At 38.7% G+C, this 24728-nt stretch overlaps 1 protein-coding gene across 4 annotated transcripts in view; it reads right to left on the reverse strand.

The window, feature by feature from the left end:
- Positions 1-24728, reverse strand: part of Kcnip4 (potassium voltage-gated channel interacting protein 4) — a 1094684-nt gene that overhangs the window by 102827 nt on the left and 967129 nt on the right. Inside the window, exons 1-2 of one of the 4 annotated variants that reach the window (XM_029545129.1) lie at positions 17736-17807; positions 17141-17242 (exon numbers count right to left, since the gene is read on the reverse strand). The exons of 2 other annotated variants lie outside the window; for them this stretch is intronic. In XM_029545129.1, the coding sequence (XP_029400989.1) occupies positions 17141-17192 (52 nt within the window). In that variant the 5' untranslated portion in view covers positions 17193-17242; positions 17736-17807. Of the gene's footprint in view, positions 1-17140; positions 17243-17735; positions 17808-24728 lie in introns of those variants that run through there. One more of the 4 variants, XM_021211128.1, reaches the window with a different exon arrangement.

The raw sequence follows: 24728 nt of genomic DNA on the forward strand, positions 1-24728 counted from the left end.
AGAGAGAAAAAGACAGGGAGACAGAGAGACAGATACAGAGTGGAGAGACAAGAGAGAGAGTGAGAGACACCCAGAGAGACAGAGAAGAGAGATGAGAGACAGAGGGAGAGAGACAGAGACAGAGAGACAAAGGTACAGAACAGAGACATAGAGACATGAAGACAGAAACTATGTGAAGAATCTCAATGGTAGGAAGTGAATGTATCTATACAAGATGCCCTTCAAAATTCAATGTTTATTTAAAAACGTGTCTAATGAGGCTGAGCATATATCTATAATCCCATAATTTGGAAGGTTTCAGCTAGAGGAGGACTTCAAGGCCAAATTCCTAATGAGTTCAAGAGCTACTGGGGCTCATAAGAGCCTGTACCAAAAACCATCTATATGTACTACTAGTAATGCAACCTTAAGATTATATCTGAGTAGGAATCCATCCGTGTAGTCAAATCCTGAACCTCCTTTTCCTTTTCTTTTTACAGCAACATCCTCTGAGATTTGATTCCTAATGTGTACCTTTTATTAAATTAATCTGATAAACTAGTAAGTAGGTAAATAATGTCATGACAATCTTAAAAATTTTCTGAAACGTTGTCTATTATTTAATAGGGAGAAGCTTGGACAAGTGGTAAGCATTGCTGGGATGCCAAAAAGTTTCATCAAGGCCTTATCTCAATGCTATACTATACGGAAGGTTCCTCATTGGACATCATTGGACACTATCTCCTGAGCCCCTAGAATGAGGGAGTTACACTCTTTTTTGATTTGTGTCACAGTCTGACTACTCTGACCTAAGGGAAAGATGTATGGAAAATAATATACAATGGTGTTTTGTTTTGTTTTGTTTTTCCTGCCAACAAGGTAACTCCTTTTCTCCTTTCATTTTTTATCTCAAAGACTTATACAGACATATGGTACACACCCACATGTCTGGTTTTCCATCCCTTAGCTCTTCTCCTCTTACTCACAAATATTGGCCTGAAACTGCTAATAAATAGCATCAGGGATAATGGAATTATCTGTACACTGGAATTGTCTGTACACTGTACAGTTGATGAGGGATGGAAGAGTACCTGCCACGAATTACTTATTTCCTTTTCTGTTCTAGCATTTGACATCCATAGGCAGAGTTCAAACCTGGGCCAGGCCTTGTAAGCATCTCTTTAAAAAGTGTTTGACAATGTTAATTTTTTTTTTTTTTAATGTCACAAAGGTGATGACCCTCTTGACTCTTCTTGTCTTTATAACCTTTCATCCATCCACCCACCAGGAACTATTTTGAAGTGCACATGAAGCGTATGTGAATAATTAAATCTAAGCTGACGATGTACACATAACCCATGAAGAGAACACTATCAAACCATCGGAAACGTTAAGAGATTCCAAGGCATGCACAAGGCACCCTGGGTGAGCATCAGAAGCTCTGATAATTCTTAGTATGAAAAGATTTCTTTACATCTGGCATTGAGTGTTTTAAGACCAAAATAAAAAGTCTTTAATTAGAACAGTATCCTACTTTATATTCATATATTACATGGAAAATGAAAAGTACCTTGAAAATGGCCAATTATTTTGAGCATTTTCTGTTAGAGGTATTTGTTGGCAATGACATAGCAATTTCCATTTTAGGAGAACTTCAATTGCTTTGCAATTTCATGATTGAATTCAATCACTACAAAACATAACAACCCGGAGGTGAGCTGCCAGAGCGATTTCTCACAGCATGTATGAATGGATTGTCTCTGTTTTCTTTGTAAACATAAATACCTTTCTCACAAGATCAGACTATCTTTTAAAAGCCACACAATTGGATTGCTTTTTATTAGCATTATGCTTATTATTACCATAGTAGATCAGATGGCCTATTAAGACAGTAGCTATTATTTATTTGGTGATCTAGTCACAAGGGATTTTTTTTTTCAGATGAAGAAAATAAAAAGAATATTACCAAATATTATAGATACAGACATAATCTATACTAGAGCTGATAATGTAGAGAAGGATGGAAATGGAGAGTGTGATTGAATTTACCCATAAAAACAGAACAGAAAAAAAAAATCTAATCAGGAAAGGCAAACCCAAAGAGTGATTATACTGGATACTTTTTTCAAAAGTAATGTAACACACAAAGAAGAAGTTTGGCCCAGATCAGTTCAATTGGTTAAAAATGCCCTAACAGAGCTACGGAGTGCTTAGCTCCAAGTGGGACATCTATATTATGGCTGCTTCTTCAGGAGTCAACACAGAAGAGGGGACAGAAGATTAGAATCTCCTATCTAAGGCTCTACTGATAACTGACAGCTGCGCAGAGAGGTAATGTCAAGATTTCTTTTTCAGGGATGAGGGGTTGAAAGATGGTCCCGTGATCTCTTAGATGGTCCCATACCCATGCAAACACTTGCAATACTAAGTGCATTCAGTGCGTATTGAGAGTGTGGGATGAGAAAGAGAGGGAGAAGGGAGAAAGAGAGAGATAGAACATGAAGTCAGGAAGAAAAGTGGTAGAGAGGAATTGGCAGGGTTTTTTGGTTTTTGTTTATGTTTTTGTTTTTGTTTTTGTTAGAGGAAAGAATAGGAGGTAAGTTTTATCAAAACACATCATATGCATCTATTAACTTCTCGAAAAGGTAAGAAATGCTTTGAGAAAAGAGTTTCACGTGAATTGTGACCAACTTTCCTCTGGTTGCCCTAAAAATCTAATAATTAGATAATTTGCTGTGCCTAAGCAATTTACTTGATCAACTTATACACTTTAATACAATTCTATCGATGCTGAATTCCAGATTTATGGATGAAGACATTGACACGGAGAAGGAAACTAAGCAATTTGACAATGGTCCAGGTTCCTCTGTTCATGTGTTGTGCTTCCTTTAAGAGCTCCAAGAGACCAGCCAGGAGCCGACTTCGATGGAATCACATTAGGGTCTTTATTGACAAGCTACAGGTTGAGCTTACTCACTGCTGACCCTGACACAGCAGGGTCATTTGGTAAAGAAGTCCCGAACTCTCATCAGGACAGGATTTTATAGAAAATGGGAGCAATTAAGGCTTGTCCATCCTGGCAAGCATCTAACTGAATGACTATGTAAGCCAAACCCACAGGTGGGTGTTCTGAAGCAAGATCATGAACGGAGTAGCTTTGGCTTCTTAAATAGGATTAATTATTCTGCCGCTCTTTCATCCAGAGAGGGAAGGGAAGTGGCGCCACACTTATGTAGAAATACACACCCTTCAAGAATCACAAAAGCGGTAGCGATGGACTCTAAGCAGGAGATAGAATTATATTGGAAGTGAGAGTAGCCTGGAATCAAGCCTTATGCTATGATTTCCAACTGAAATACAGAGCCTTACCTTCAAGTATTATACACTGAAAGCTACCAGTGACAGAACTAGGCTTTAAAACTTGGCTTACTTGACCCTTGCTATAATGTTCTGCCAAGTGGCGGACACAATATCAATTAGCAATAAGAATGTCTTCAAATATCATTGGTTTTCAATAACCTCCTGATTTCATGTACCATCATTTACAAAAGGATGAGGACACGGCTAGAAAACCACAAAGTGGCTTTTTTACAGTAAACAAAATTATTTAATTTTCATTGTTGCATCTAATTATTGTAAGTATTCTAAATGTTATTGTCTTGCTCCTATACATAAAATTTTTGAAGGAATGATCTAATTTGTGAATGACATAGAAATGGAAGATGCCAATTTAAGACTTAACACCTAAGATTCTGACCCTAAATTTTTTTTTCTTTTTTTTTTCTGGGGGGTGGGGTGGTTTGAGACAGGGTTTCTCTGTATAGCCCGGGCTGTCCTGGAACTCACTTTTTAGACCAGGCTGGCCTCGAATTCACCTGCCTCTGTCTCCCAAGTGCTGGGATTAAAGGGGTGTTCCACCACCACCTGGCATGACCCTAAAATTCTTAAGTCTAGAAGTGGCATCAAATTGTCTGAAAACCAAGAGAAACTATCTTACAGAAAGACAAAGGTGTATTATAGGAAATAACCAGAAAATATTGATCCTTAATTTCTAGGAAAAGACTTTCTCCTACTAATATTATTCGAGAACATAAAAGAAAATAAAAAGACTTTTCAGAGTATCAATTTAAGATGAACATTTAAAGACTTATAAGGAAAAAACTTGGAGAAAATTTATTTTTTAAAAAATATAGTGGCTGGTTCAGTACTTATCATTAAGAGTAGACAGAAACTGATGAAAATTATGGCCTAGAAAGGTAAGGAAATCCTCTAGAAAATTGATCCTGAGGAAAGTTGGTTGATGTTAGTAGGGGTAATATCTTTGTGTTGTAGTAGGTGATATCTTGGAGTTGACTCAGTTACAACATTAACATTGTAATGTTATGCTTATCAATTATAGTTATGTTTAGAATGAAATATTAAAAAAGTTGAGAATCAATTGTATTCCTTCAATATTTGAGCTAGTTTTCTGTTTTAGAAAATATAAGATTGTTAAGTTCAAGCAAAACTTACAAATTTATTTTATGTCTAGGTAAAACCTTACAAAAATCAGTATGGCTTTGTTCCTCATATGTTTGATGGCTTAAGACTGTCATAAAGTAGTCCTTAAGAGGATTGTGTGCCTAAACATACTTAATAGATAAGCATTTGGCATCTAGTAAACATTTGAGTGATAATGGGATTTGTTGTTATTTGTTGTATTAAAGTCTAATGTCTTCCTCAATACAATGACTAGAACAATACCCAGATAATTTCTAGGAAATCATGCAGTTAGCACAAAAATTCTATTTTTCCCCCTCTGGATCTATTTCACAATTCTGTCACTAAAGAAAGTATTTAACCTTTCCATGCCTCACCTTAAAAAAAAAATCTATAAACGGAATAATATTTGTGTTAACTTCACAAACTTGTTTTGAAAGAATATTTGAAACACTTACTGGCAGATATTAGTTAATAATTAATTAATGACAGCATTCATGTTCTTGCCTACCTACTAAGTGAAGCACTGTTCTAGCCGCTATAAGAGCAGGTGCTATGGGACAGCTTATTTCTGACTTTTAGCTGTGTCAACTTGGGCAAAGTGAAAATTTCTCTAATGAAACCATTTGCCCATTGTTGGCAGGAGGTTGAAATGAAATGCTGTTTGTATCTTAAACTATGCCTTAGAGGGATACTATGAAGGAACAAATCATGGTCCCGGACCTTCTCCATTTGACATTTGATCATGAAAGAGTTCACTTGTGGATGTATACTTTGCAGCTAGGAAAACACCTACCATATAGTAGATTTTGATATATATTCTGTCAAATGATTAAATGGTCTTGTCTTGAGTTCCATCTTTGATGCTAAGCAGTTCTTATATAATTTAGGTAAATTCACTAAAAATGCCAATATTGAGTTTCTCATCCATATATTGGTGATGAAAACAATTACAACTAAGTAGATTTAAAGATTGCAAGATATTTCACAGTGCATGGTGCATCTTTAGGTATCCAAACATGTTTTCTGCTTGTATAACACAAACTTGCCATTGAAAATTCTAACTCGTAAAACATTAGTTATTTTAAGCAGTAGTTGAGGTAAACCATATATGCTTATTATTACCTCCAGAATACCTAGTAGAGATATATCTACTTTAAAGCAGACTTGGGAATCTAAATCTATAATATACCATGGAATTGTTTTTCTCGATGAGGTTTCTGATGGAACTGTATATACTGGAAGATGAAGCAGCCTTTCCTGGAAAGTTCATCTTCATAACTTGCCTTATCTTCTCCCTTTAAAATGAAACTTTTCAGGCAAAGTTGGACCAATGTTTCTTGAAAGGAGGCTGTACATCAACCCTGCTACTCTAAATCCCTTGGCAAGAAGGCAATTTGAAAGTAAGCAGCTAAGCTTTAACCCTGCAATCGAAGCAGATAATGTAACCATAGTCTGTATTTTATATACCTGGTGGAGTGGAAAATTGAGTCTGTTTGAGGTATTCGGTTCCCATTTCAGTCTCTAAAGGATGCTGGCAGAATACAGCCTTATTGACTGGACTCTTATTTAGCCTGAATTTTACTTCTTAGGTCAATGCAAATAGAAAAGAGTTTGTAAGAACTCTTGTTAGGTATGCAGGTGAACAGCATCCCAGTATTAATAAAATTAAGACTGTGGTGAACCAGACTCAGCATTTGTATAAGGCTCTTTTTCATTGTATTACTATATATGCAAATTTGACTCAGAATAATAGTCATAAAATGTAGAAAACAAAAAATTTCAAAATTTCATCAAACAGGCATCCCTCCAAAAAGAGAGAGAGAGAGAGAGAGAGAGAGAGAGAGAGAGAGAGAACTCATTTTCCTTTTCCTTCTGCATTCTCTATCTTGGTGAACTCCTCCATAATCCTTTGGTGAAATCTCTTTTCTGCTATTCCCTCAGCAATACTGATTGCTTCCCAGTGTTTCTGGTGAATACCTTCACAGGCCACTTGAGTTTACCTCCCCGCTTCTGCTACTCTCACCTGTTGGTTAGACCTTTGTCCTCACTGGAAGGCAGTCCAGTCCAGTCCAGGGTATACTCCCTGAGCTCTGATGTTACCAAGTTAAACTTCTTCGACATGGAATAATTATGAGATTTCTAGTTAATAATTTAATTTCTATTTTCATTTTAGTTTTCTCTTTAACGTAGGACTATAACTGTGCTGATCTCAGATTCTTGACGTTAATAACTATAATTGCTATGCCATGCTATACAGGGTAGACAGTGAGACCATTTCTTGCATAGACTTTTAGGGCAGGGCTCTTGCTGACATTTCGCTCTCTTTTCTTTCCTATCCCTTGCCATTTGCCCCACCCCCACCAGACTATGTTAAGTTTCTTCTTTTAAGCAGCTGCTTTATCTCCTCTGACAAAGTGATGACTCTTTTCCAAAGGGTTCTGCAGACACATGACCTTCCATTCAATCATCCGAGGTTTCTCAGCCTTATCTAACTGATGACAGTGCTTGTCACTCTCATGGTGGTGGTAGAACCACAGCACAGCTACCCACTAACAGAAAAGTCATAAAACCTTCACTGTTAACTCTCTGAGCATGTACGAAGAATATCACTGAAATGTCCATATTGTAGATAAGGGAATAAATAAAGGATTAAAACATCGTAAAACTTCTGTGGCACATCAGTCATAAATCCATGTTTGAACCAAATAAGCTATGACACATTATGACACTCTCAATGCTAATTCTTTTTAGTGCCTCTTACATCATTTTATTTATAATAATTGTACCTGTTTATTGACACATGTTTATTTCAGTGTAATGACAGTCTTCAGACTGGGGCGTGGGCTCTGTCACTTCCCTTTGGTTTAGTACTATTATCTATAATAAAGTGCTCTACCACCATGAAATGAAATAAACTTAACTTTCCCAGAGATGTTTGCCTTTGGGTGGCTTATATCATGACTTACTCAAGATTCTTTGTAAATATAAATGGACCAGGACAAGGGATGTTCTATATTATTTTCATTGGTCATTAGACTATTAAATACCTATGGCTATCTATGCAATTTTGGATAAGCCTGTTAAACTCAAACTCTCAATGTGCCTCCCCCCCCCTTGTCTCCTTTTCTCTCCCCATCTTTCTCCTTCTCCCTCTCATTCCCTTCTTTGATTTTAGAAAAAGGAGATGACCATCTTTGGCATTAGTTATTCTAAAACTAAATTACGGTAATGCAATATGATTTTCAGGAGAAAAAGATAAGCCTGGAAAAGGCCACCCAAAAGGCAGAGGACAGCTGTAGTTAGCAGCATATATCATCAGTGAGTAAGTAGTAGCACCAATTGGTTTTACGCCTGATTTAAAATAAACGTCTGCTGTCTCCTGTATGGCATCTCGCTGATGCTCAGATACCAAGAAAAACATGAACTTTCATAAAGCTCTAAAACATCCATGATCAGTCTTTATCAAAATGTTATCTCAGTGGGTCCTGTGATCCTAGATGAAAGAAGACCCGGTAAGAGCTTTTTATCATATTATCTTATAAGGAGAAAACTTTTGTTTAAGGGGCTATCACAGCATATCCAGATAGGCTCATAAGCTTGTTTCAAGAAAATAGATGGAGAAAAAGATCTTGCTTTCATAAAGTTCACATTGCATGTATTTGTCAAAATATTGCACACAAGTAGATAAAAGATAAAGTGTGTAGATGGTGGAGTAAAAGCACAGGTTAAGACCCTTCTCTGTCTCTTTCTGATGGTGTAATCAAGCAAGGCAATTTATCTCTTATGCCTCAGTGTCCTATTCTGTAGAATAGTATCCATCTTGCATGATTATGTATGTTATACTTAATTGATGACCTGTACAGAACTTAGAACAGCATTAGATTCAGTGCATATGCTAGATATTTCAAAATAGGTTTAATATCTGTGAATTTAATCATAATTCTTTGGCTCATAAATGAAATCCACCTATACTCCAATAGCTAAAAATAAAGTTTCCAAAATTTCCTGGATCATTCCTCAGATCCTCCATCAACTTTCTCTAATATCTGCCTAATTTGGAGATTTTAGGCAAATTTACCATGAGAGATGTAACATGAGATTGGTTACTTGTGAGAGGCCAAACATTTAAAAATTTTTTTTTCTGGGGATTGATGCTAGGTTTCTAACCATCATCAGGTTGGCAGTTTAAGCTTCCTTTTGTAAACAAATCTACCAAGAGCAAAATTCTGTTGAGGTCTCTGTCAACATGAAATTTCCCATGATCAATATGTCACCGGGGAAAAATAAGACCTACTGAAACCTTAAGCTGTATTTGATACCAAAAATCTTAATATAGTTAGGAAATAGTTCCTTACAATTATTCATGCCAATGTGCTCGTGGTGGGTTATCAGTTATGAGTAGTCTAGTCTAATGGTGATTCTGTCTCATCTGTTCTTTATGTTTTCTCAAGTCAATACAAATTATGGACCAAACTATTAATTTAGTAAGTAAACTATTTTTTTCTGAATGGAAATATTGAGAGATTAGTAAGTGGATGTGATTTCGATTCCATTTTAAACAAAAACGTGTATAAATATAAACATACATATAATCAAGTATTTAAAGCTTCCTCTTTAATGTGAGCTCCTGCCTATTATCAGTACTTACCCTTTTAGTTATTATAACATCACTTGAATAAACAGGAAAATGATTGCTACTTTTTAGAGATAAAGTAAATGACTCAGTTATTTATTTAGGAAACATAGCCAGAGGCTTTGCCAGTATTTTGTTCTTGGAGGAAAAGCAATTTCTATTCCTACTTGTGATGCTGGTAGAAATTTTTCATACTAAACCATAGGTGATGTGGTCTATCATATTCCTTAATTTTATGAATATGCATTCATACAGAAGCATGGTCATTATTTGGAATTAAGATTAAATATTACAAAAAATCATGTGACTTTGATTACTGTGACTTTGATTACATGTGACTTTGGTACTGGTTCTAAAGATAACTAAATGTTCAGAATTTAGGTATAACATCTTTGCATGTTCCCATGACTCCACCCTCTTCCTACCATTAGTGCTTTGAGTAAATAAGTTGAATTTTTTTCGTTTTTTACAATTCCATGTGGGGTTTATTGTGGGGGAAGGGGAAAGGTGGTGACAAAGACAAGGAGAAAGAGAGAGAGAAAGGTCAGAGGGGCTGCCTTTTATTTGGATTGTGGTGTAGCCACTAGCAGGTAATGGTGGGAGGTAAGTCAAGTAGATTCTAGGAATGTATGCCAGTAGCCATGGCAACAGATGTATGGGTCTCTGTCACCTATGCTTGATGTCACTGGGTTCAGAGACAATCTGCCATGTCAGTTCCTGATACCAACATAGCTCCCTTTATCTTATCATTAAGAGGAAAAAAGGGGGAGGGGGAAGCCAATGGAGAAAAGGAAATAGGGACACCATGTTTCTTAAACTGCTTCTTGCTGTCTAGGGGGCGTCGTCAAAGGAAGTTAAATTTTATTAGCAATATTATCACACACTTTGATGCTCTGTCTTCTCATTTTACCTAGCCAATAGGAGGGACTAAAATGGGATCACAGGGCAAACAAGGGCAGAACTGAAGATGTACAATCAACATTCTGGAAGCAGAAGTCCAGACTCACTGTTTTCCAAGATTTCTTTTAAATGTGAAGACCTATGAATAAATCAACTATGGCCACATTTACAGGGGCCTCTTCAGTAGATGCCAGAGGTGATGAAGACATATCTCCCTGAAAAATTGTTGGAAACAAAGGTTTTATAGATATGGAAACCTAACTCTGCTATTTATGAAAGTTTCATTCGTGTGTCAATAAATTTTAGATATTTTATGTGAGAGTCACTTTTTAGATCTTATTAGCTGAGCTACAACTTGTCATTTATTTATTCTGATGGTGTTTCATGTGCTAAGTGTTATGTGTGAGCTTTATGATCGAATCCTGTATTAATAACAATAATAACAATAAATTTTCCAGATAACAGAGAGCTTTCTTAGTCTCCAGTGTGCTTTGCTCCTTTCTTCCATAAACCAGGTTCTTTTTCAGGCTCTTAGTTATTACTTCATCAGGGATGCTTGCCCTGAATCATTCCATATAGTCTCCTAACCCACATCCACTTTTAGGAGCAGAAGCATGCATTCCTTCTTAGTACTCATTCCATCAAGAGGGGATTATCTTTGTTTTCGTATTATTTCTACCGTCCCCAAATCAGTGCCAAGAGACATGTAAGTTGAAAGATGTTCTCTCTTAGAGTATTCTTAATGTTTCCTATGACCTCTGTAAATAAAACCAAGATAGTATTGTGGAGTAAAGATTAAATAAGGAAACTGTGGGTCAAAATATCCCAGGAATTTGTTTCATAACAATCACAACAAGAACCTAATATGGTCTAGGATGCTGGTGTCTGTCGTTGATAGCCCTGGGGCTAATTATGTTAATTCCATTCTCCTGTGAGTGATTGAGAACAAGGAATGAGTCAGCACTCAAGTGATTTCCTGTAAACCTGCTTCCCACCTTAATTTGTAAAATAAAGGGGAGCTAATGATTGGGCAGATGAGAGGGAAGGTGGAGTGGAAGGTGGGGAGAGGGAGAAGAAGGAGAAAATGAAAGAGGGAGAGGACACATAAGAGGAGGAAGAAGAAGGAAAGCAGAACAGAAGCACATGGCCTGGAGGAACCAAAAGTCCTTAGGAGTCTCATAAGATGTGGAAGACGGTAGTGTAGCGGTAGATCTGGCCAATCTAGGCGCACAGCATGTAATCATATTAACTGAGTTGTGTTTTCATTGACGGGGCATATCTGGGTTGGAGATTTACCCCAACAGGTGTCCATCTACGTCTTTAAATTATTGTTCGAAGAAGGAAATGCACCAAAGGGTGCTGCAGCACAAGCTTTAAAGAATTGAATTTACACATCAGAGAGAAAGCTGACAGTAGTTTAGTGACCAGTAGGGCAGTGGGTGGGGAAGCAACAAGGGAGGAGAGAACGACTTCAGAAAGTAGGCAGCTGATAATGTCAGGCAAGTGACAGGGGACTCCTGGACCCACTGCTGGGTGAGGCAATTGGGCTGCTGCATTTGGCTGTGGTTCATCAATAGTCTGGGATGGACATTAAAAGATCAGTGGGAAAATGGATCGTCAGAGGACAGGGAAGTGAGCCCAAAACTTGAATTAGACAATTCTTACTTTAGTAGAGAGCTGCTCCTAGCCTCTATCCTCACCTCATTTCTCACTGTTGTTCTGAAGTCATCACCACCAGGAAGAACTCTACATCCTAAACGAATGTGCACAAGATCACATCGATTTCTAATTTTCAGTCACTCTCAGGTGGTTTGAGTGGAGAAGAACAAAGAGCACTGCCTGAACTGGTTACTCCTCCCTCTTAGTCACGCGCTACTCTCGAAAAACCTCTGGGTGGTAGTTGAAATTCTGGACTTCAACCATCAAAGTCAAGAAATGAGCTTAAAATGTTAATTTTGAGAGTTGTAATTTTTAACCTTTCATTAAATATTTTATCTCTGAACACTTGAAAATATATGATCTTTCATACAACCCTTTACCATGTGCTACTTCTTTTACGGCATGGCAAGAGTAATATTTCAAGTCTGCACTGAAATACGACTGAAAGTGAAGAGAGAGGAGGGATGAAGAGGGCGGTGCTGAAGAACAGGCAGTGAGAAAGAAGAGGAGACAGACCCATTGTGTCTTGCTTTCGGGGCTGGACTATCGCAGACATGTTCACTGACAGGCTTTTTCAGGCTCACAGCAAAATGCTAAAGATGGTAACAGCCTCATACTTAGAGGTCTGAGAGCAATGCTGCTCTCCGTTGAGGACAAGTGATTCTTTTTTGTACTAAATGGAGAGATCATATAGATATCTTCCCATGATCCTTCAAATTTGAAGTTTTCTAATTCAGGGCTTCAAGTCTTCATGGCTCAGCAAGAGTGTAGGCTTTTCTATAGGAAGCTAAATCTCAGACACACAGCATTGGAAGTCTCATGAGCCCTTATAGAGTACACTCCCTCTGCCACTCAGAGGTCAGTCAGGCCTAGAACCACTGAACTCAGTCAAGACTCATCTTCACTTTCTCAAAGCTATGGGCTATGTATATGTTCCTTCTGGGGGGCCTAGAGACCTCTGCTTATCTGCTTTTTCATTTAACCTTTCTGCCTCTCACCCCATATTCACATGATGTATTTTTACATTGTACACAATTATTAGAATCTAGTCCACTGAGGAGTGCTAATATGATTACTTGGCTAACATAGCAATGGAATTCGTTGTCTTCTTTTCCAAGTGTGCTAGTCCTACTTGTGTTTTCTTGTGATAGTTGGATATGTGAAAATGATTGCTGCTGGGTAGGGACTTTTACATCTGAAGATGGGTAGGGTCTACAAATCATGTTATACGTCTAGCATGATGTAAACAACAGCTAGTTTCTAGTTTTTAAAAATTGGTATATATTAATTGTATATAGTCCAAAGTCTTACCAAAAGTTTATGTCAAGTATAACATGAAAATATCTTTATATATACATATATTTTAACCATAACTATATAGTACATGTGTGTCATTAGGTATCTTTATAAAATCTAGCATCCACAAGTGAGAGAAAATGTGCAATATTTGTCTTTCTGTATCTAGCTTGTTTTTTAATGATAATCTCATAGTACAGACATGTTCAACAAATTATAAACAGGGTTGAACTCTATTATACATATAATGTTTTCTTCATTCATCTGTTGATGGACACCTAAGTTGATAGTATACCTCGACTATTCTGAAATAGTGCTATATAAAACATGTATCCCTGTACGTGTACCCGTGTGATCTGTTTACCTAAAATCCTTTGGGTGTATACCCAGGAGTGAGTTTGCTGAGCCACCGAATAGTTCTGCTTGTAAATTCTTGAGGAATCTTCACAATAGTATCCAAAGGGCTGAGATGGATTTATATTCCCATCAGTGGATATACAAGGGTTTCTTTGCTTACCAGAATTAGTTACTGTACATTTTATTTCTGATAACCATCCTGAATGACATGAAAATAGTCTTAATGTAACTTTAATTTATATTTAATTTATATTAGTGAATGAGGATATTAAATTTAGCAAATATGAGATTTTTGTTATTCTCATTATTTCTGTTTAGAACAGTTTTTCTGCTTGGCTGTAATCTCAAGAAACATCCTTTTAGGGTAGGACAGAGTTAAATTGATTTGCATCCTCTGTAAATACATTTTTTGCTAGATATTGGGGCAGAGAAAACACTAACAAAATTGGACAATTTGTTCTTCCCTAAGCAAATATGGAGACTCATTTGACACTTACATTTTACATGTCTATATGATATAAATAACTATGTTTTCAGCAAATATCAGGAAAATTGGCAATATTGACTCTCCGTCACAAGGAAAAAAGCAAATGCTGTAATAGCCAGCTGTCTGTGACAAGCAGAGGTCATCAACCCTGCAGCTTCAGCAACTTATTGCTTTACTGTTTTGCATCTCTCTATATTACAGCCTTGTGGGTTGTTGCTGGCATGCAATGTCTTTTTTTTTTTTTTAATTTGGTTTTTCGAGACGGGGTTTCTCTGTATAGCCCGGGCTGTCCTGGAACTCACTTTGTAGACCAGGCTGGCCTCAAACTCAGAAATCCGCCTGCCTCTGCCTCCCGAGTGCTGGAATTAAAGGCATGTGCCACCACCGCCCGGCTTGACATGCAATGTCTTACTTGTGGACTGTTGTGTGTTTGTAAGTGTGTATGTGTATAAGTTTGTGATGAAAGAAAAAAATACAACAATTTACCTTAATAATAATTTTAACGATTCCCTGCACAGAATTTCTACCTGGAAATATCATTTCTTTTATTGTTACCTTTTCCATAAAGAATGTAACAGAAGATATAATTGAGTAGACATCTGTGTGTTTCTTGTTTTGGATTTTGCTTTGTGTTTTGAAATGTGGTTTGTTTATTGTTCTCAACACAAGGCCCATTTTGGTTGTCTTATCACAAGTATTCACTAACAGGACATACATGCCTGCTGGGTCATACTAGTGTGAGATAGCAATGTTCAAAATAGCTGGTTTTGTTGTTTTTTAATTCTAAAACGTTTGACTCAATATACTTCCTTTAATAGTTCCTTCCATACTTTCTGTATTTGTTTCATGGAAAGTTACACTATTTATATTTTAAATCACCAATTGAATCAATGTTTTCTACAAAATGGTATGGCAGAATATAAAGAAGCGGGGTTGAGATTCTGTCTCTGTACCCACAAAAAAGGACGATTGTTTTCCTCATTTTTTAATGTTCTATTTCCTTTGTAGGAAAAATGAACTTCTCTTGTCTGATTCTAGGAGTTGTTTGATGCTTGGAATTAAATTACTGTAAACATTTTTTTTTTTTTTTTGTACTTATAAAAATCCAGTCAGTGGCATTTACTATCTTTGTAAAGTAACTGATGTTAATGGATATTCTCTCTTTAGGAGCTCACTTCTTTCTTTCTTTCTTTTTTTAATTAATTAATTAATTAATTATTATTTTCTTTATTTACATTTCAAATGCTATCCTGAAAGTTCCCTATACCCTCCCCTTGCTCTGCTCCCCTACCCACACACTCCCACTTCTTGACCCTGGTGTTCCCCTGTACTAGGGCATATAAAGTTTGCAAGACCAAGGGGCCTGTCTTCCCAATGATGGCTGACTAGGCCATCTTCTGCTACATATGCAGCTAGAAACACGAGCTCTGAGGGTACTGGTTAGCTCATATTGTTGTTCCACCTATAGGGTTGCAGCCCCCTTCAGCTCCTTGGGTAATTTCTCTAGCTCCTCCATTGGGGTCTCTGTGTTCTATCCTATAGATGACTATGAGCATCCACTTCTGTATTTGCCAGGCGCTGGCATAGCCTCACAAGAGGTCGTTATATCAGGGTCCTTTCAGCAAAATCTTGCTGGTATATGCAATAGTGTCTGGGTTTGGTGGCTGATGATGGAATGGATCCCTGGGTGGGGTAGTCTCTGGATGGTCCATCCTTTCGACTTAGCTCCAAACTTTGTCTCTGTAACTCCTTCCATGGGTTATTAACCCAGAAACTTAGAGTACCCAAAATACAATTTGCAAAACACAAGAAAATCAAGAAGAAGGAAGCTCACTGCTTTCCAACACACAGGGGTGCCACACAGTGGAAATGAATGAGAAGGTAGGCCAGCGTGTCAGTTTCAGGGGTCACCCTGGCTAACCTAGAACGCTCCATCTCTACTCTAAGTGCTGATATGGAGGTAGTACATGAAAGTGTTGATGTCTACAGTTGGCAGACTACAAGTAAATGATAGATTACATTGGACATAGTGGGTGAGTCTCAGGCAATCGGTCAAAGTGTTAAACACAAGGGTTCCTCAAGAAGAGTCCTGACTATATCCTACAGCATCAAATGCTGTCTAACTTTTCAGTCCACCCATTGCCACTATCCTATAAAGCAAAAGAGTTGTATTTAGGTGTATGTGTTTACACATAAATATGTGGTACAGGAAATAAATATATATGTATAATATATGTATATGGCATGTATGATGCATGTACATGTATGGTTATATGATTGTATTTGTTCCATTTTGCTAGAGAATTTTGTCCAGTGTGGGCAGAGGACAAATGAAGGGAAAAAAAAGTCACATTTTTTTTTAAAAAGTAAAGAAGTTATAATAGTTGGATATATACATATATGATCTAGCAATCCCTCTCCTGGGTTTATTTTCACAGTAAATGTAATTGATTTGTTAAAGAGACACCTATACTTCCTTGTAGAACTAGTTGCTATATTCAAGTAAAGGAATTAACCTATTAGGTAACTACTACTGGATAAACATGTATATTCATTGTATATATTTAGCCTGGAAAAGAATAACTTCTTGTCATATGTATAACATGGCTAGGTCAGGACATCATTAAGTGAAAGAGGGCAGGCACAGAATGCAAAGCACTGCATCATCTCACGTACTTAAAGGATTTTAAGAAGTTGATCTCATAGAAGTTGTGGGTACCAGGTAGTGAGGAGCTTAGCTATGAATGAGGGGTGAGGAAGGAAGGTTAATTACTGGTTACTAAGTTATAGCTAGATAAGGCTTCTGTTGTATATCAGAGTAGCCATTGGTGACTACAATATATAGTGTATCCCAGAAAAGCCAAAAGTAGGGGGTTTTGGATAATTTGTATCAAAGAAAAGTTAAATGTTTGAGGATGTGGATATGTTTATCCATCTGAACATTATGCAGAATATGCATGTATCAAAACACCACATGGCACGCCATAAATATGGACATTTTCTGTTGCAACTAGAAAACAAGAAACTTGTAAAATAACATAGCTTAAATTGGCAGCTGCTGTACAACCATTTTAAGCAAAGCAATCCTCTATGTTTGTCCCCAAGCTTCAGATGAAACTGTCAGTTACAGGAAGCATGGGCCTGTTACTGACACGAAGCTTTTCAGCCTGCCAAATGAAAATCGCCTGTTGCTTATACCTCGGTGTTTCAGACAAACACGAGCTGTAAATAGGCATTGCTTCGCAGGAGATGATATATCGATTCTTTTGAGAAGCAGAAATTGCAGGGCGTGAGGACCTACCCAAGCAAAGCAAACAATTTGGGGGCGAAAAGAAAAGGAAACTTGCTTTGAATAGCAGGAGACGACGTTTTGGCAGCTGAGCAGGGCAAGAGCTTCATGAGCCGCTCTTTAATGCTGCGCTTGGTGTTGTTCTGCGCGTAGAGGAAACCTAGAAAATACATGATCGGTTCTGTTAGTGCCTTCTGCACAGCAGATCCCTCATGGCTGCAGGGGTCACAAGGGAAGCTGGACAGGCAGGATGGGGAGACAGCTGCTAGCTGCTAGCTCAGGCAACCACAGACAGCCAGTTAGGGCCCCTAAAGTTGGTTTCCTTATTTATCTTTTACGTAAGCGTCATATGCTGCACTAAAGGTGCAGATTAGCAAACGAAAACAGTATGAAAAGATTCTCAGTGGATAACAAGAGTAAAATTTGGTGGCTTATTTTGAATCTTAAAATTTGGTGGCTTATTTTGAATCTCAGATCAAAAGCACAACAAATACCACTGGGGGAAAAAAAAAAACGTTGCCTGGGTTGAAAGTTCAATATTCAAACCAGAGTTAAGGGCCCCCCGCATCTCAATCTTCTTTTCTCTCTCATTGCTCCAGGCTTTGATTACAAAGGAGGTGGATGCTCTCATAAATCATGCACACAGCAATCACCTGATAGTACTTTTGCCTTCCCTGAAAGTGAGAAACATCAGTGGCCTTGACAGGCAGTCTCATTAGCATGCGTTGAGGAGTCCGGATATGTAGAAATCCTTCGCATTTTTCACACAGTGACATTAACGAATGGAACTTATTCAAGTGAAGCCATTCCCAAAGAAGCAAGGTGTGTTTCCAAAATGTTAACCCAGGAACGGAGCCCGGTGCAGGTGCCGCAGGAAAATAGCCATGACTTCAGGCAGTTGGAGAAGACAGAAAATCAGTCGTGGCTCCGCAGGCAAACTAGCAAGTGCCTGAGACAACTTGTCACATCTGGAACCCACTGTGTTCAATTCAGCATCATCTCAGCCACTCCAAATGCCTGAAAGCACAGATCTGCTTGTTAAAATGAACTGCAAAAATCAAATTGGTCTGGAAGATGATTGATCTAAAGCAAAGGAAGAGCACCAATTACGTTTAAAGTTATATTATCTTTGTGCTGGGGACCTGGCAAGCATGCCTCTTGTTCCTTATCTATCCTATTGTTTCTACCTTGGAATTTTAAGCTAGTCCTGACCCTGAACCTAGAGATCCACCTCACCAGGAGAACATACCGGCTAAAACTGTGAGTGAGAAAAATGAAGAGATAAATATGCAGGTCAGATCATCCTCTTGATTAAGAGCGCTCTTAAAACTTCATACTGTCTGGGACCAATGTCCTGACGATGTCTGCACACGATCCGAGGCTGCATCACTCCGGGGCACTTTCACTCACTGTTCTTACTGCTCTAACTCATGGCCACCGGCCGAGTAGTCCTTTCTGACTTGGTCAGAACTCACAAATCATCCTTCCAGCCTGGACACTTAGCTAGTGTGAAACACCTTCGTCAATTGACTTCCTAAGAGAAAGTTGAGGATGTGGCACAGAATCAAAGGTTAATAAATTCACACTGGACATATAAAGACCAACAGCAATTTCTGCGTTAAGTCTGATTTATATCGTGTGTATGTTGATTTTTCTTCCTCCTCCTCCATTTCTGGAAGAACTTTTTCTCCTAGGCACCCCCTCCCCTGGAAACTCAAAGGCATCAGGATCTTGTATTCAATCCTCAGGCGGCATGCTGTCTGTCTTTGCCCTTTCCTTACTGCCATGGTAAGGTATGTGCTACATTCTTCTTTGTAGTCAGCCCTTCACCAAGAGTCAACATCTATATTCCCAGTCTGCCTTTGATACAGTTCAAGTACATCCCTTTGGCAAACTGTCCCTTCCTGTCTCCACCTGGCCTTGTTTGCTTTCCCTAGTGGCCCAGCAGCCCATCATATTTCCGCATGTCACCACACCCTGTCATAGATAAGAGATAAAGTTGAGGAACAATGTCCTGCCAGCTTTCTGTAGCAGGACATAGAAGACCCTAAGGGAGCTTCTATCACAGCTCCTTAGCTTCAGACTTAATTTCTTGACAACTAGCCAGACTCTGAATTTTTGACAGAAATTCAAGATGTGTTCTGGCTGCTTGATTTCCTCTTTGGTCCATGAATTCTATTTGCAAGATCAGGTTTTCTGTGAGGAGGGAAAGATTCCCCCTCCCCAACTACTTGAAACTGTCAACATTACTTGTGTTGTCCCTGTATTATTTGGTAAGATCAACAAGTTGTTAATTTAGATTAAGCTCAAGAAGTTTTAAGACTGTAGTCCCCACTTCTTCCTGTTTCATTCTAAGTGACCTTGGAGAGATCATTAAACTCTAGGCATCTATGTTTCCCTCATGAATCAAGTTGAAATGGCTATGAGTATTAAGGCTAGAATGCCACCCCCAATAGACATGCTTTGATTGACTAGTCCTTAGATGATAGCGTTCTTTGGGTAGATTCAGACAGGCAGCTAGGATTTGGCCTTCTTGCCAACTTTTTTTCTCACTCTGTTTTGTGATCTGCCTCAAGACAAAGCTTCTACCATAAGCATGAGCCACTGTGATCTAACCTGTTCCACCATGTCTTTCCACGAATGATGTTCTGAAATCCCCTGCAACATAACTTTTCTCTTTTAAATGACTTTCATTTGGCTATTTTGGTTTCACTGGAGTAAAATTTCACTTCTAAAAGCAATTAAAAAGCCAGGTGTAGGCTGCTACTTTTTTGGATGAGGGTTGGGGTTGGGTTGGGGTAGGGGTTATTATAGAAGCCTTCCATGTCCCTCTTTCTCAAAATAGGAAGCCATCAAAGAGAACTCTTAAAAAGTATGTGGGCTGGCGAGATGGCTCAGTGGGAAAGAGCAATGATTGCTCTACCAAAGGTCCTGAGTTCAAATCCCTGCAACCACATGGTGACTCACAACCATCTATAATGAAATCTGACTCCCTCTTCTGGTTCATCTGAAGAGAGCTACAGTGTACTTTATTATAACAATAAATAAAACTTAGGCAGGAGTGAGCAGGGCCGACCAGAGTGAGTGGGGTTGATGGGAGCAACCAGAGGTCCTAAAAATTCAATTCCCAATAACCACATGAAGGTTCACAACCATCTGTACAGCTACAGTGTACTCATACACATAAAATAAAGTTTTAAAAAGTATGATAAGGATACTGAAGTTAGCTCTCCACAATTGATGGCTCCTTGGGTGGGGAAGGTTGGGCAATTCGATTCTATTTATGGGACAGGCCTGAGAGTTTGACCATGCTCCAATGAGTACATAGAACAAATTGGACTTGCTTTTTTTCCCCCCTTTTTTACTTTTTTAATTTTAATTTTATTTTTGGCAGGGGATGTCACAAGGGTTGGGGGAGGACAGGCATGGAAGGATTGGGAAGTGAGTGTGATTGGGGTGCATGATGTGCAAGTCCCAAAGAATAAACAAAATATTTTATTAGAGAGTGAGGAGAGAGAGAGAGAGAGAGAGAGAGAGAGAGAGAGAGAGAGAGAGAGAGAGAGAGAGAATACAAAATCAGGAAGAAAAGAGCAGAATTCGGGCATGGGTAATTCTCTTCTTCTTCTACCTCTTCCCTTCTTTTTCTGATATCAGTCCATGAGAAAAGCTATACTTTTACACTCTTCTCCTTAAAAATATAGTGGCTTGGTATTCGGGCACTGGAAGCAATTGGTCCCCAAGGTTGCATCTCAGCACAGACCTTGGCTTAGTTACTTAATTTCTCTATATGCCAGCTTTTCTCCTTGGGAAAATAAACTAGTCACCATGTCTACATCAAACAGTTGTGGATATCAGGCGGAATAACAATGAGCTATTGACTCAAGGACACTTCTGTAATATGCGCCCAGTGAATGGTAGACCTTCTTTTTCTACTTTATACCCTAAGAACAGACCAGATTACTTCCAGCCCCAGAGCCTTTTATTTTGCTGCTATCTGCATGGAAACTTTAGAATTTGGTTTCTCCTCCTTTTTTGTCTAGCTCACATCTATTCACCCATGTAATATCAGTTCTATGATTGTTCCCAGAGGAAGGCCTAACAGAATAAAGCAGAGCATGAAGAACTTTTATATGTTCTTGGGGTTTCCCGTTTCTTTCTCTCATAGGGTGTATAATTAGTAACACATTTATACATTTTTAAAGTATAACTACATTCTGTAATATAATATTGAAGAGTGATGCATTTAGTGGTTAATGAATGCTACTAGATATGTTGACTGTCACTATAAACAATCATACATAATATAGAGTAAACGATTCTAAGCACAGAGAATAGGCAGTATAGAACAGGGATGTTTAGGAGAAGAGAAAGCTAAGAGGTGAGTCTGTGGGGGCTCTTTCTGGATCGTGGCATGCTCCCCACAGGGTTCAGAGTGATGTCCAAGCTCACTTGACTGAGATCTAGACATGAGTTAGTCTTCTTCAGTGGCTAGAATTTTTAAGGAAATGGAGACATAATTTTTGAGAGGAGTGTTTCAGGAACCTGGGTGAGGATTATGTGTGGGTTTTGGAGTAATGGTTGGGAAATGCATGCTCAGGACGAGGTGTCATGTGCATATGAGACAGAAGTTGCTGAAGAGCTAAGAATAAAATGATGATAACAGCAGTCTCAGGTGCCTAGCAGTTTGAAGTTCTGGTACAGTCATATACACAGACATACAGACACACAGACACACACACAACACACACACACACACACACACACACACACGAACACACACTACTCACCCAAATGGACCCACCCTTTTATAAAGAAGATAAAAGAAAATACACCAACTGCATTGAGAACATCTGTTATTCTCACTGAGCTCAGGATGTCTACATGGGAGGAAGAATAATTTCCTAGAGTGAGGCCCGTTCTATGACTAATTGACTACTCTTAAGAGGAAACAGAACAAAAGCTAGAGATACTCTCAGTAGGCTAGAAGACTCTAGGATGTCTTCTAAAATAACACAAAACACTATTTAAAGATAGATACTGCAAACAAAACTTTCTATATCATGTGGTAAGAGTGTCAGTTATGTTGTGAGACTCACTTGGCAAGCAGCAGACATGACAATGAGAGAGAGAGAAAAAAGAAAAAAAGAAAGGGATAGAAACAGACCTAAGGTAGGCACAGAGAGTGGAACTAATAGTAAATGATGTTAAAGAAAATGATGACTGTGTTGTTAGGGAACTTTTCAGAAACACAATTAAAGCAACAGGCAGAAACAAGAAGGCACAAAGTAAAATATGTAAAGTAAAAGGCTTGTAAGAGTTAGAGGACAATCCTCTACGGGACTGTGCTTCCTAGAAGTGGCCACCTACACAAGGCCTGAACAATGACCACAGCAATAGACAAGCTAATGTAGAAGAAGGAAGAAAAGTCTCACAGGCTCCATTCCCTGGACAAAGAATCACAGGGAACTAATTAATGACTGCCAAGAGTCAGAGAATTGGCTTGTCCAGCAATAAGCCTCCTAACTGGTTATCCAGTACATGGTGGTTGGCCCTGAAGTCATAATCACCACAAACAACCAAATCACACTCAACCAGGTTGTATTTATAAAATTGTATTCACGTGTATACCTCTCCCTCTCCTGCTTCTCTCTCTTTCTCTCTCTCTCTCTCTCTCTCTCTCTCTCTCTCTCTCTCTCTCTGTGTGTGTGTGTGTGTGTGTGTGTGTCTCTCTCTCTCTCTCTCTCTCTCTCTCTCTCTCTGTGTGTGTGTGTGTGTGTGTGTGTGTGTGGGTAATAAGTAAAAGAAAAGTGGCCATCAATTTTAGAGGAAATGAGGGGACCTGGAAAAAAGCTGGAGTACAGAGACATGGAAGGAGTTCAAGGGGTGAAAGAGCAGGGGAAAATGATGTAATTATAGTTCAATTAAAAGTGGTTTAATTGTACGAAGTCATCTTTATTTAGTTTGATTTACCAATACATGAGGGATTGCTAAAGAATGATTTATGAAGCTCAAATAGATAACAAAAATTAAAATATAAGTTGGAATAATATAAATAGATAATTAATGGGAGTTTTGGGACCTCTCTAAAATCCTAAGAATGTAGAATGACTACAGAGTAAGCAGCAAGGAGAGATAAGAGCTTTGCTAAGAAATAATGGAGCCAACAGATTGGGAAAAGATCTTTACTAATCCTACATACTAATCCTTTACTAATCCTAATAGAGGACTAATATTCAATATGTACAAGGAACTCAAGAAGTTAGACTCCAGAGAACCAAATAAACCTATTTAAAAAATGGGGAACAGAGCTAAACAGAGAATCCTCTACTGAGGAAACTTGAATCACTGAGAAGCACCTAAAGAAATGTTCAACATCCTTAGTCATCAGGGAAATACAAATCAGAACAACCCTGAGATTCCACCTCACACCAGTCAGAATGGTTAAGATCAAAAACTCAGGTGACAGCAGATGCTCGCCAGGATGTGGAGAAAGAGGAACACTCCTGCATTGCTGGTGGAATTGCCAGCTGGTACAACCACTCTGGAAATCAGTCTTGTGGTTCCTCAGAAATTGGACATAGTACTAACTGAGGACCCAGCTATACCACTCCTGGGCAAATAACCAGAAGATACTCCAACATGTAATAAGGACACACACATGTTCCACTATGTTCATAGTAGTCATATTTATAATATCCAGAAGCTGGAAACAACCTGGATGTCTCTCAACAAAGGAATGGATACAGAAAATGTAGTACATTTACAAAACGGAATACTACTAAGTTATTAAAAACAATGACTTCATGAAATTCGCAGACAAATGGTTGGAACTTGAGTGAGGTAACTGACTCACAAAAGAACACACAGGGTATATACTCACTGATAAGTGGATATTAGCCCAAAAGTTCAGAATACCCAAGATACAATTCATAGACCATATAAAGCTCAAGAAGAAGGAAGACCAAAGTGTGGATGTTTCTTCAGCGTTTCTTAGAAGGGAGCACAAAATACTCATAGGAGGAAATAGGAATGCAAAGTGTGGAACAGAGACTGAAGGAAAGGCCATCCTTTTCCTTCCCCACCTGGGGATCCATCCCATGTACAGTTACCAAACCTGGAAGATATTTCAGATGCTGGAGTGCTTGCTGAAGGGAGCCTGATATGGCTGACTCTTGAGAGGCTCTGCCAGAGCCTGACAAATACAAAGATGGATGCCCACAGCCAGCCATTGGGAGCATGGTATGCCCTATAGAGGAGTTGGCGATAGAACTGAAGGAGCTGAGGGTTTGCAGCCCCTTTCATGGAGGAACAGTGTCAACAGGCCAGACACCCTAGAGTTCCTGGGGACTGGACCACCAACAAAAGAGTACACATGGAGGAACCCATATCTCCGGCCACGTATGTGGCAGAGGATGGCCTTGTTGGACATCAGTAGGAGGGGAAGTCCTTGGGCCTGGGGGGGGGGGGGTTCTATGCCACAGTGTAGGAGAAAGCCAAGGCAGGAAGGCAGGAGTGGGTGGGTGTACAGGGGAGTACGCTTATAGAGGCAGGGAGAGGGATAGGGGGTTTCTGCAGGGGAGACCAGGAAAGGAAAGGGTATAACTTTTGAAATGTAAAAAAAAAAAAAAAAAAAAAAAAAAAAAAAA

The sequence above is a fragment of the Mus pahari genome, chromosome 13 (genome assembly GCF_900095145.1).
Source record: "Mus pahari chromosome 13, PAHARI_EIJ_v1.1, whole genome shotgun sequence".
Taxonomy (NCBI): Eukaryota; Metazoa; Chordata; class Mammalia; order Rodentia; family Muridae; genus Mus; species Mus pahari.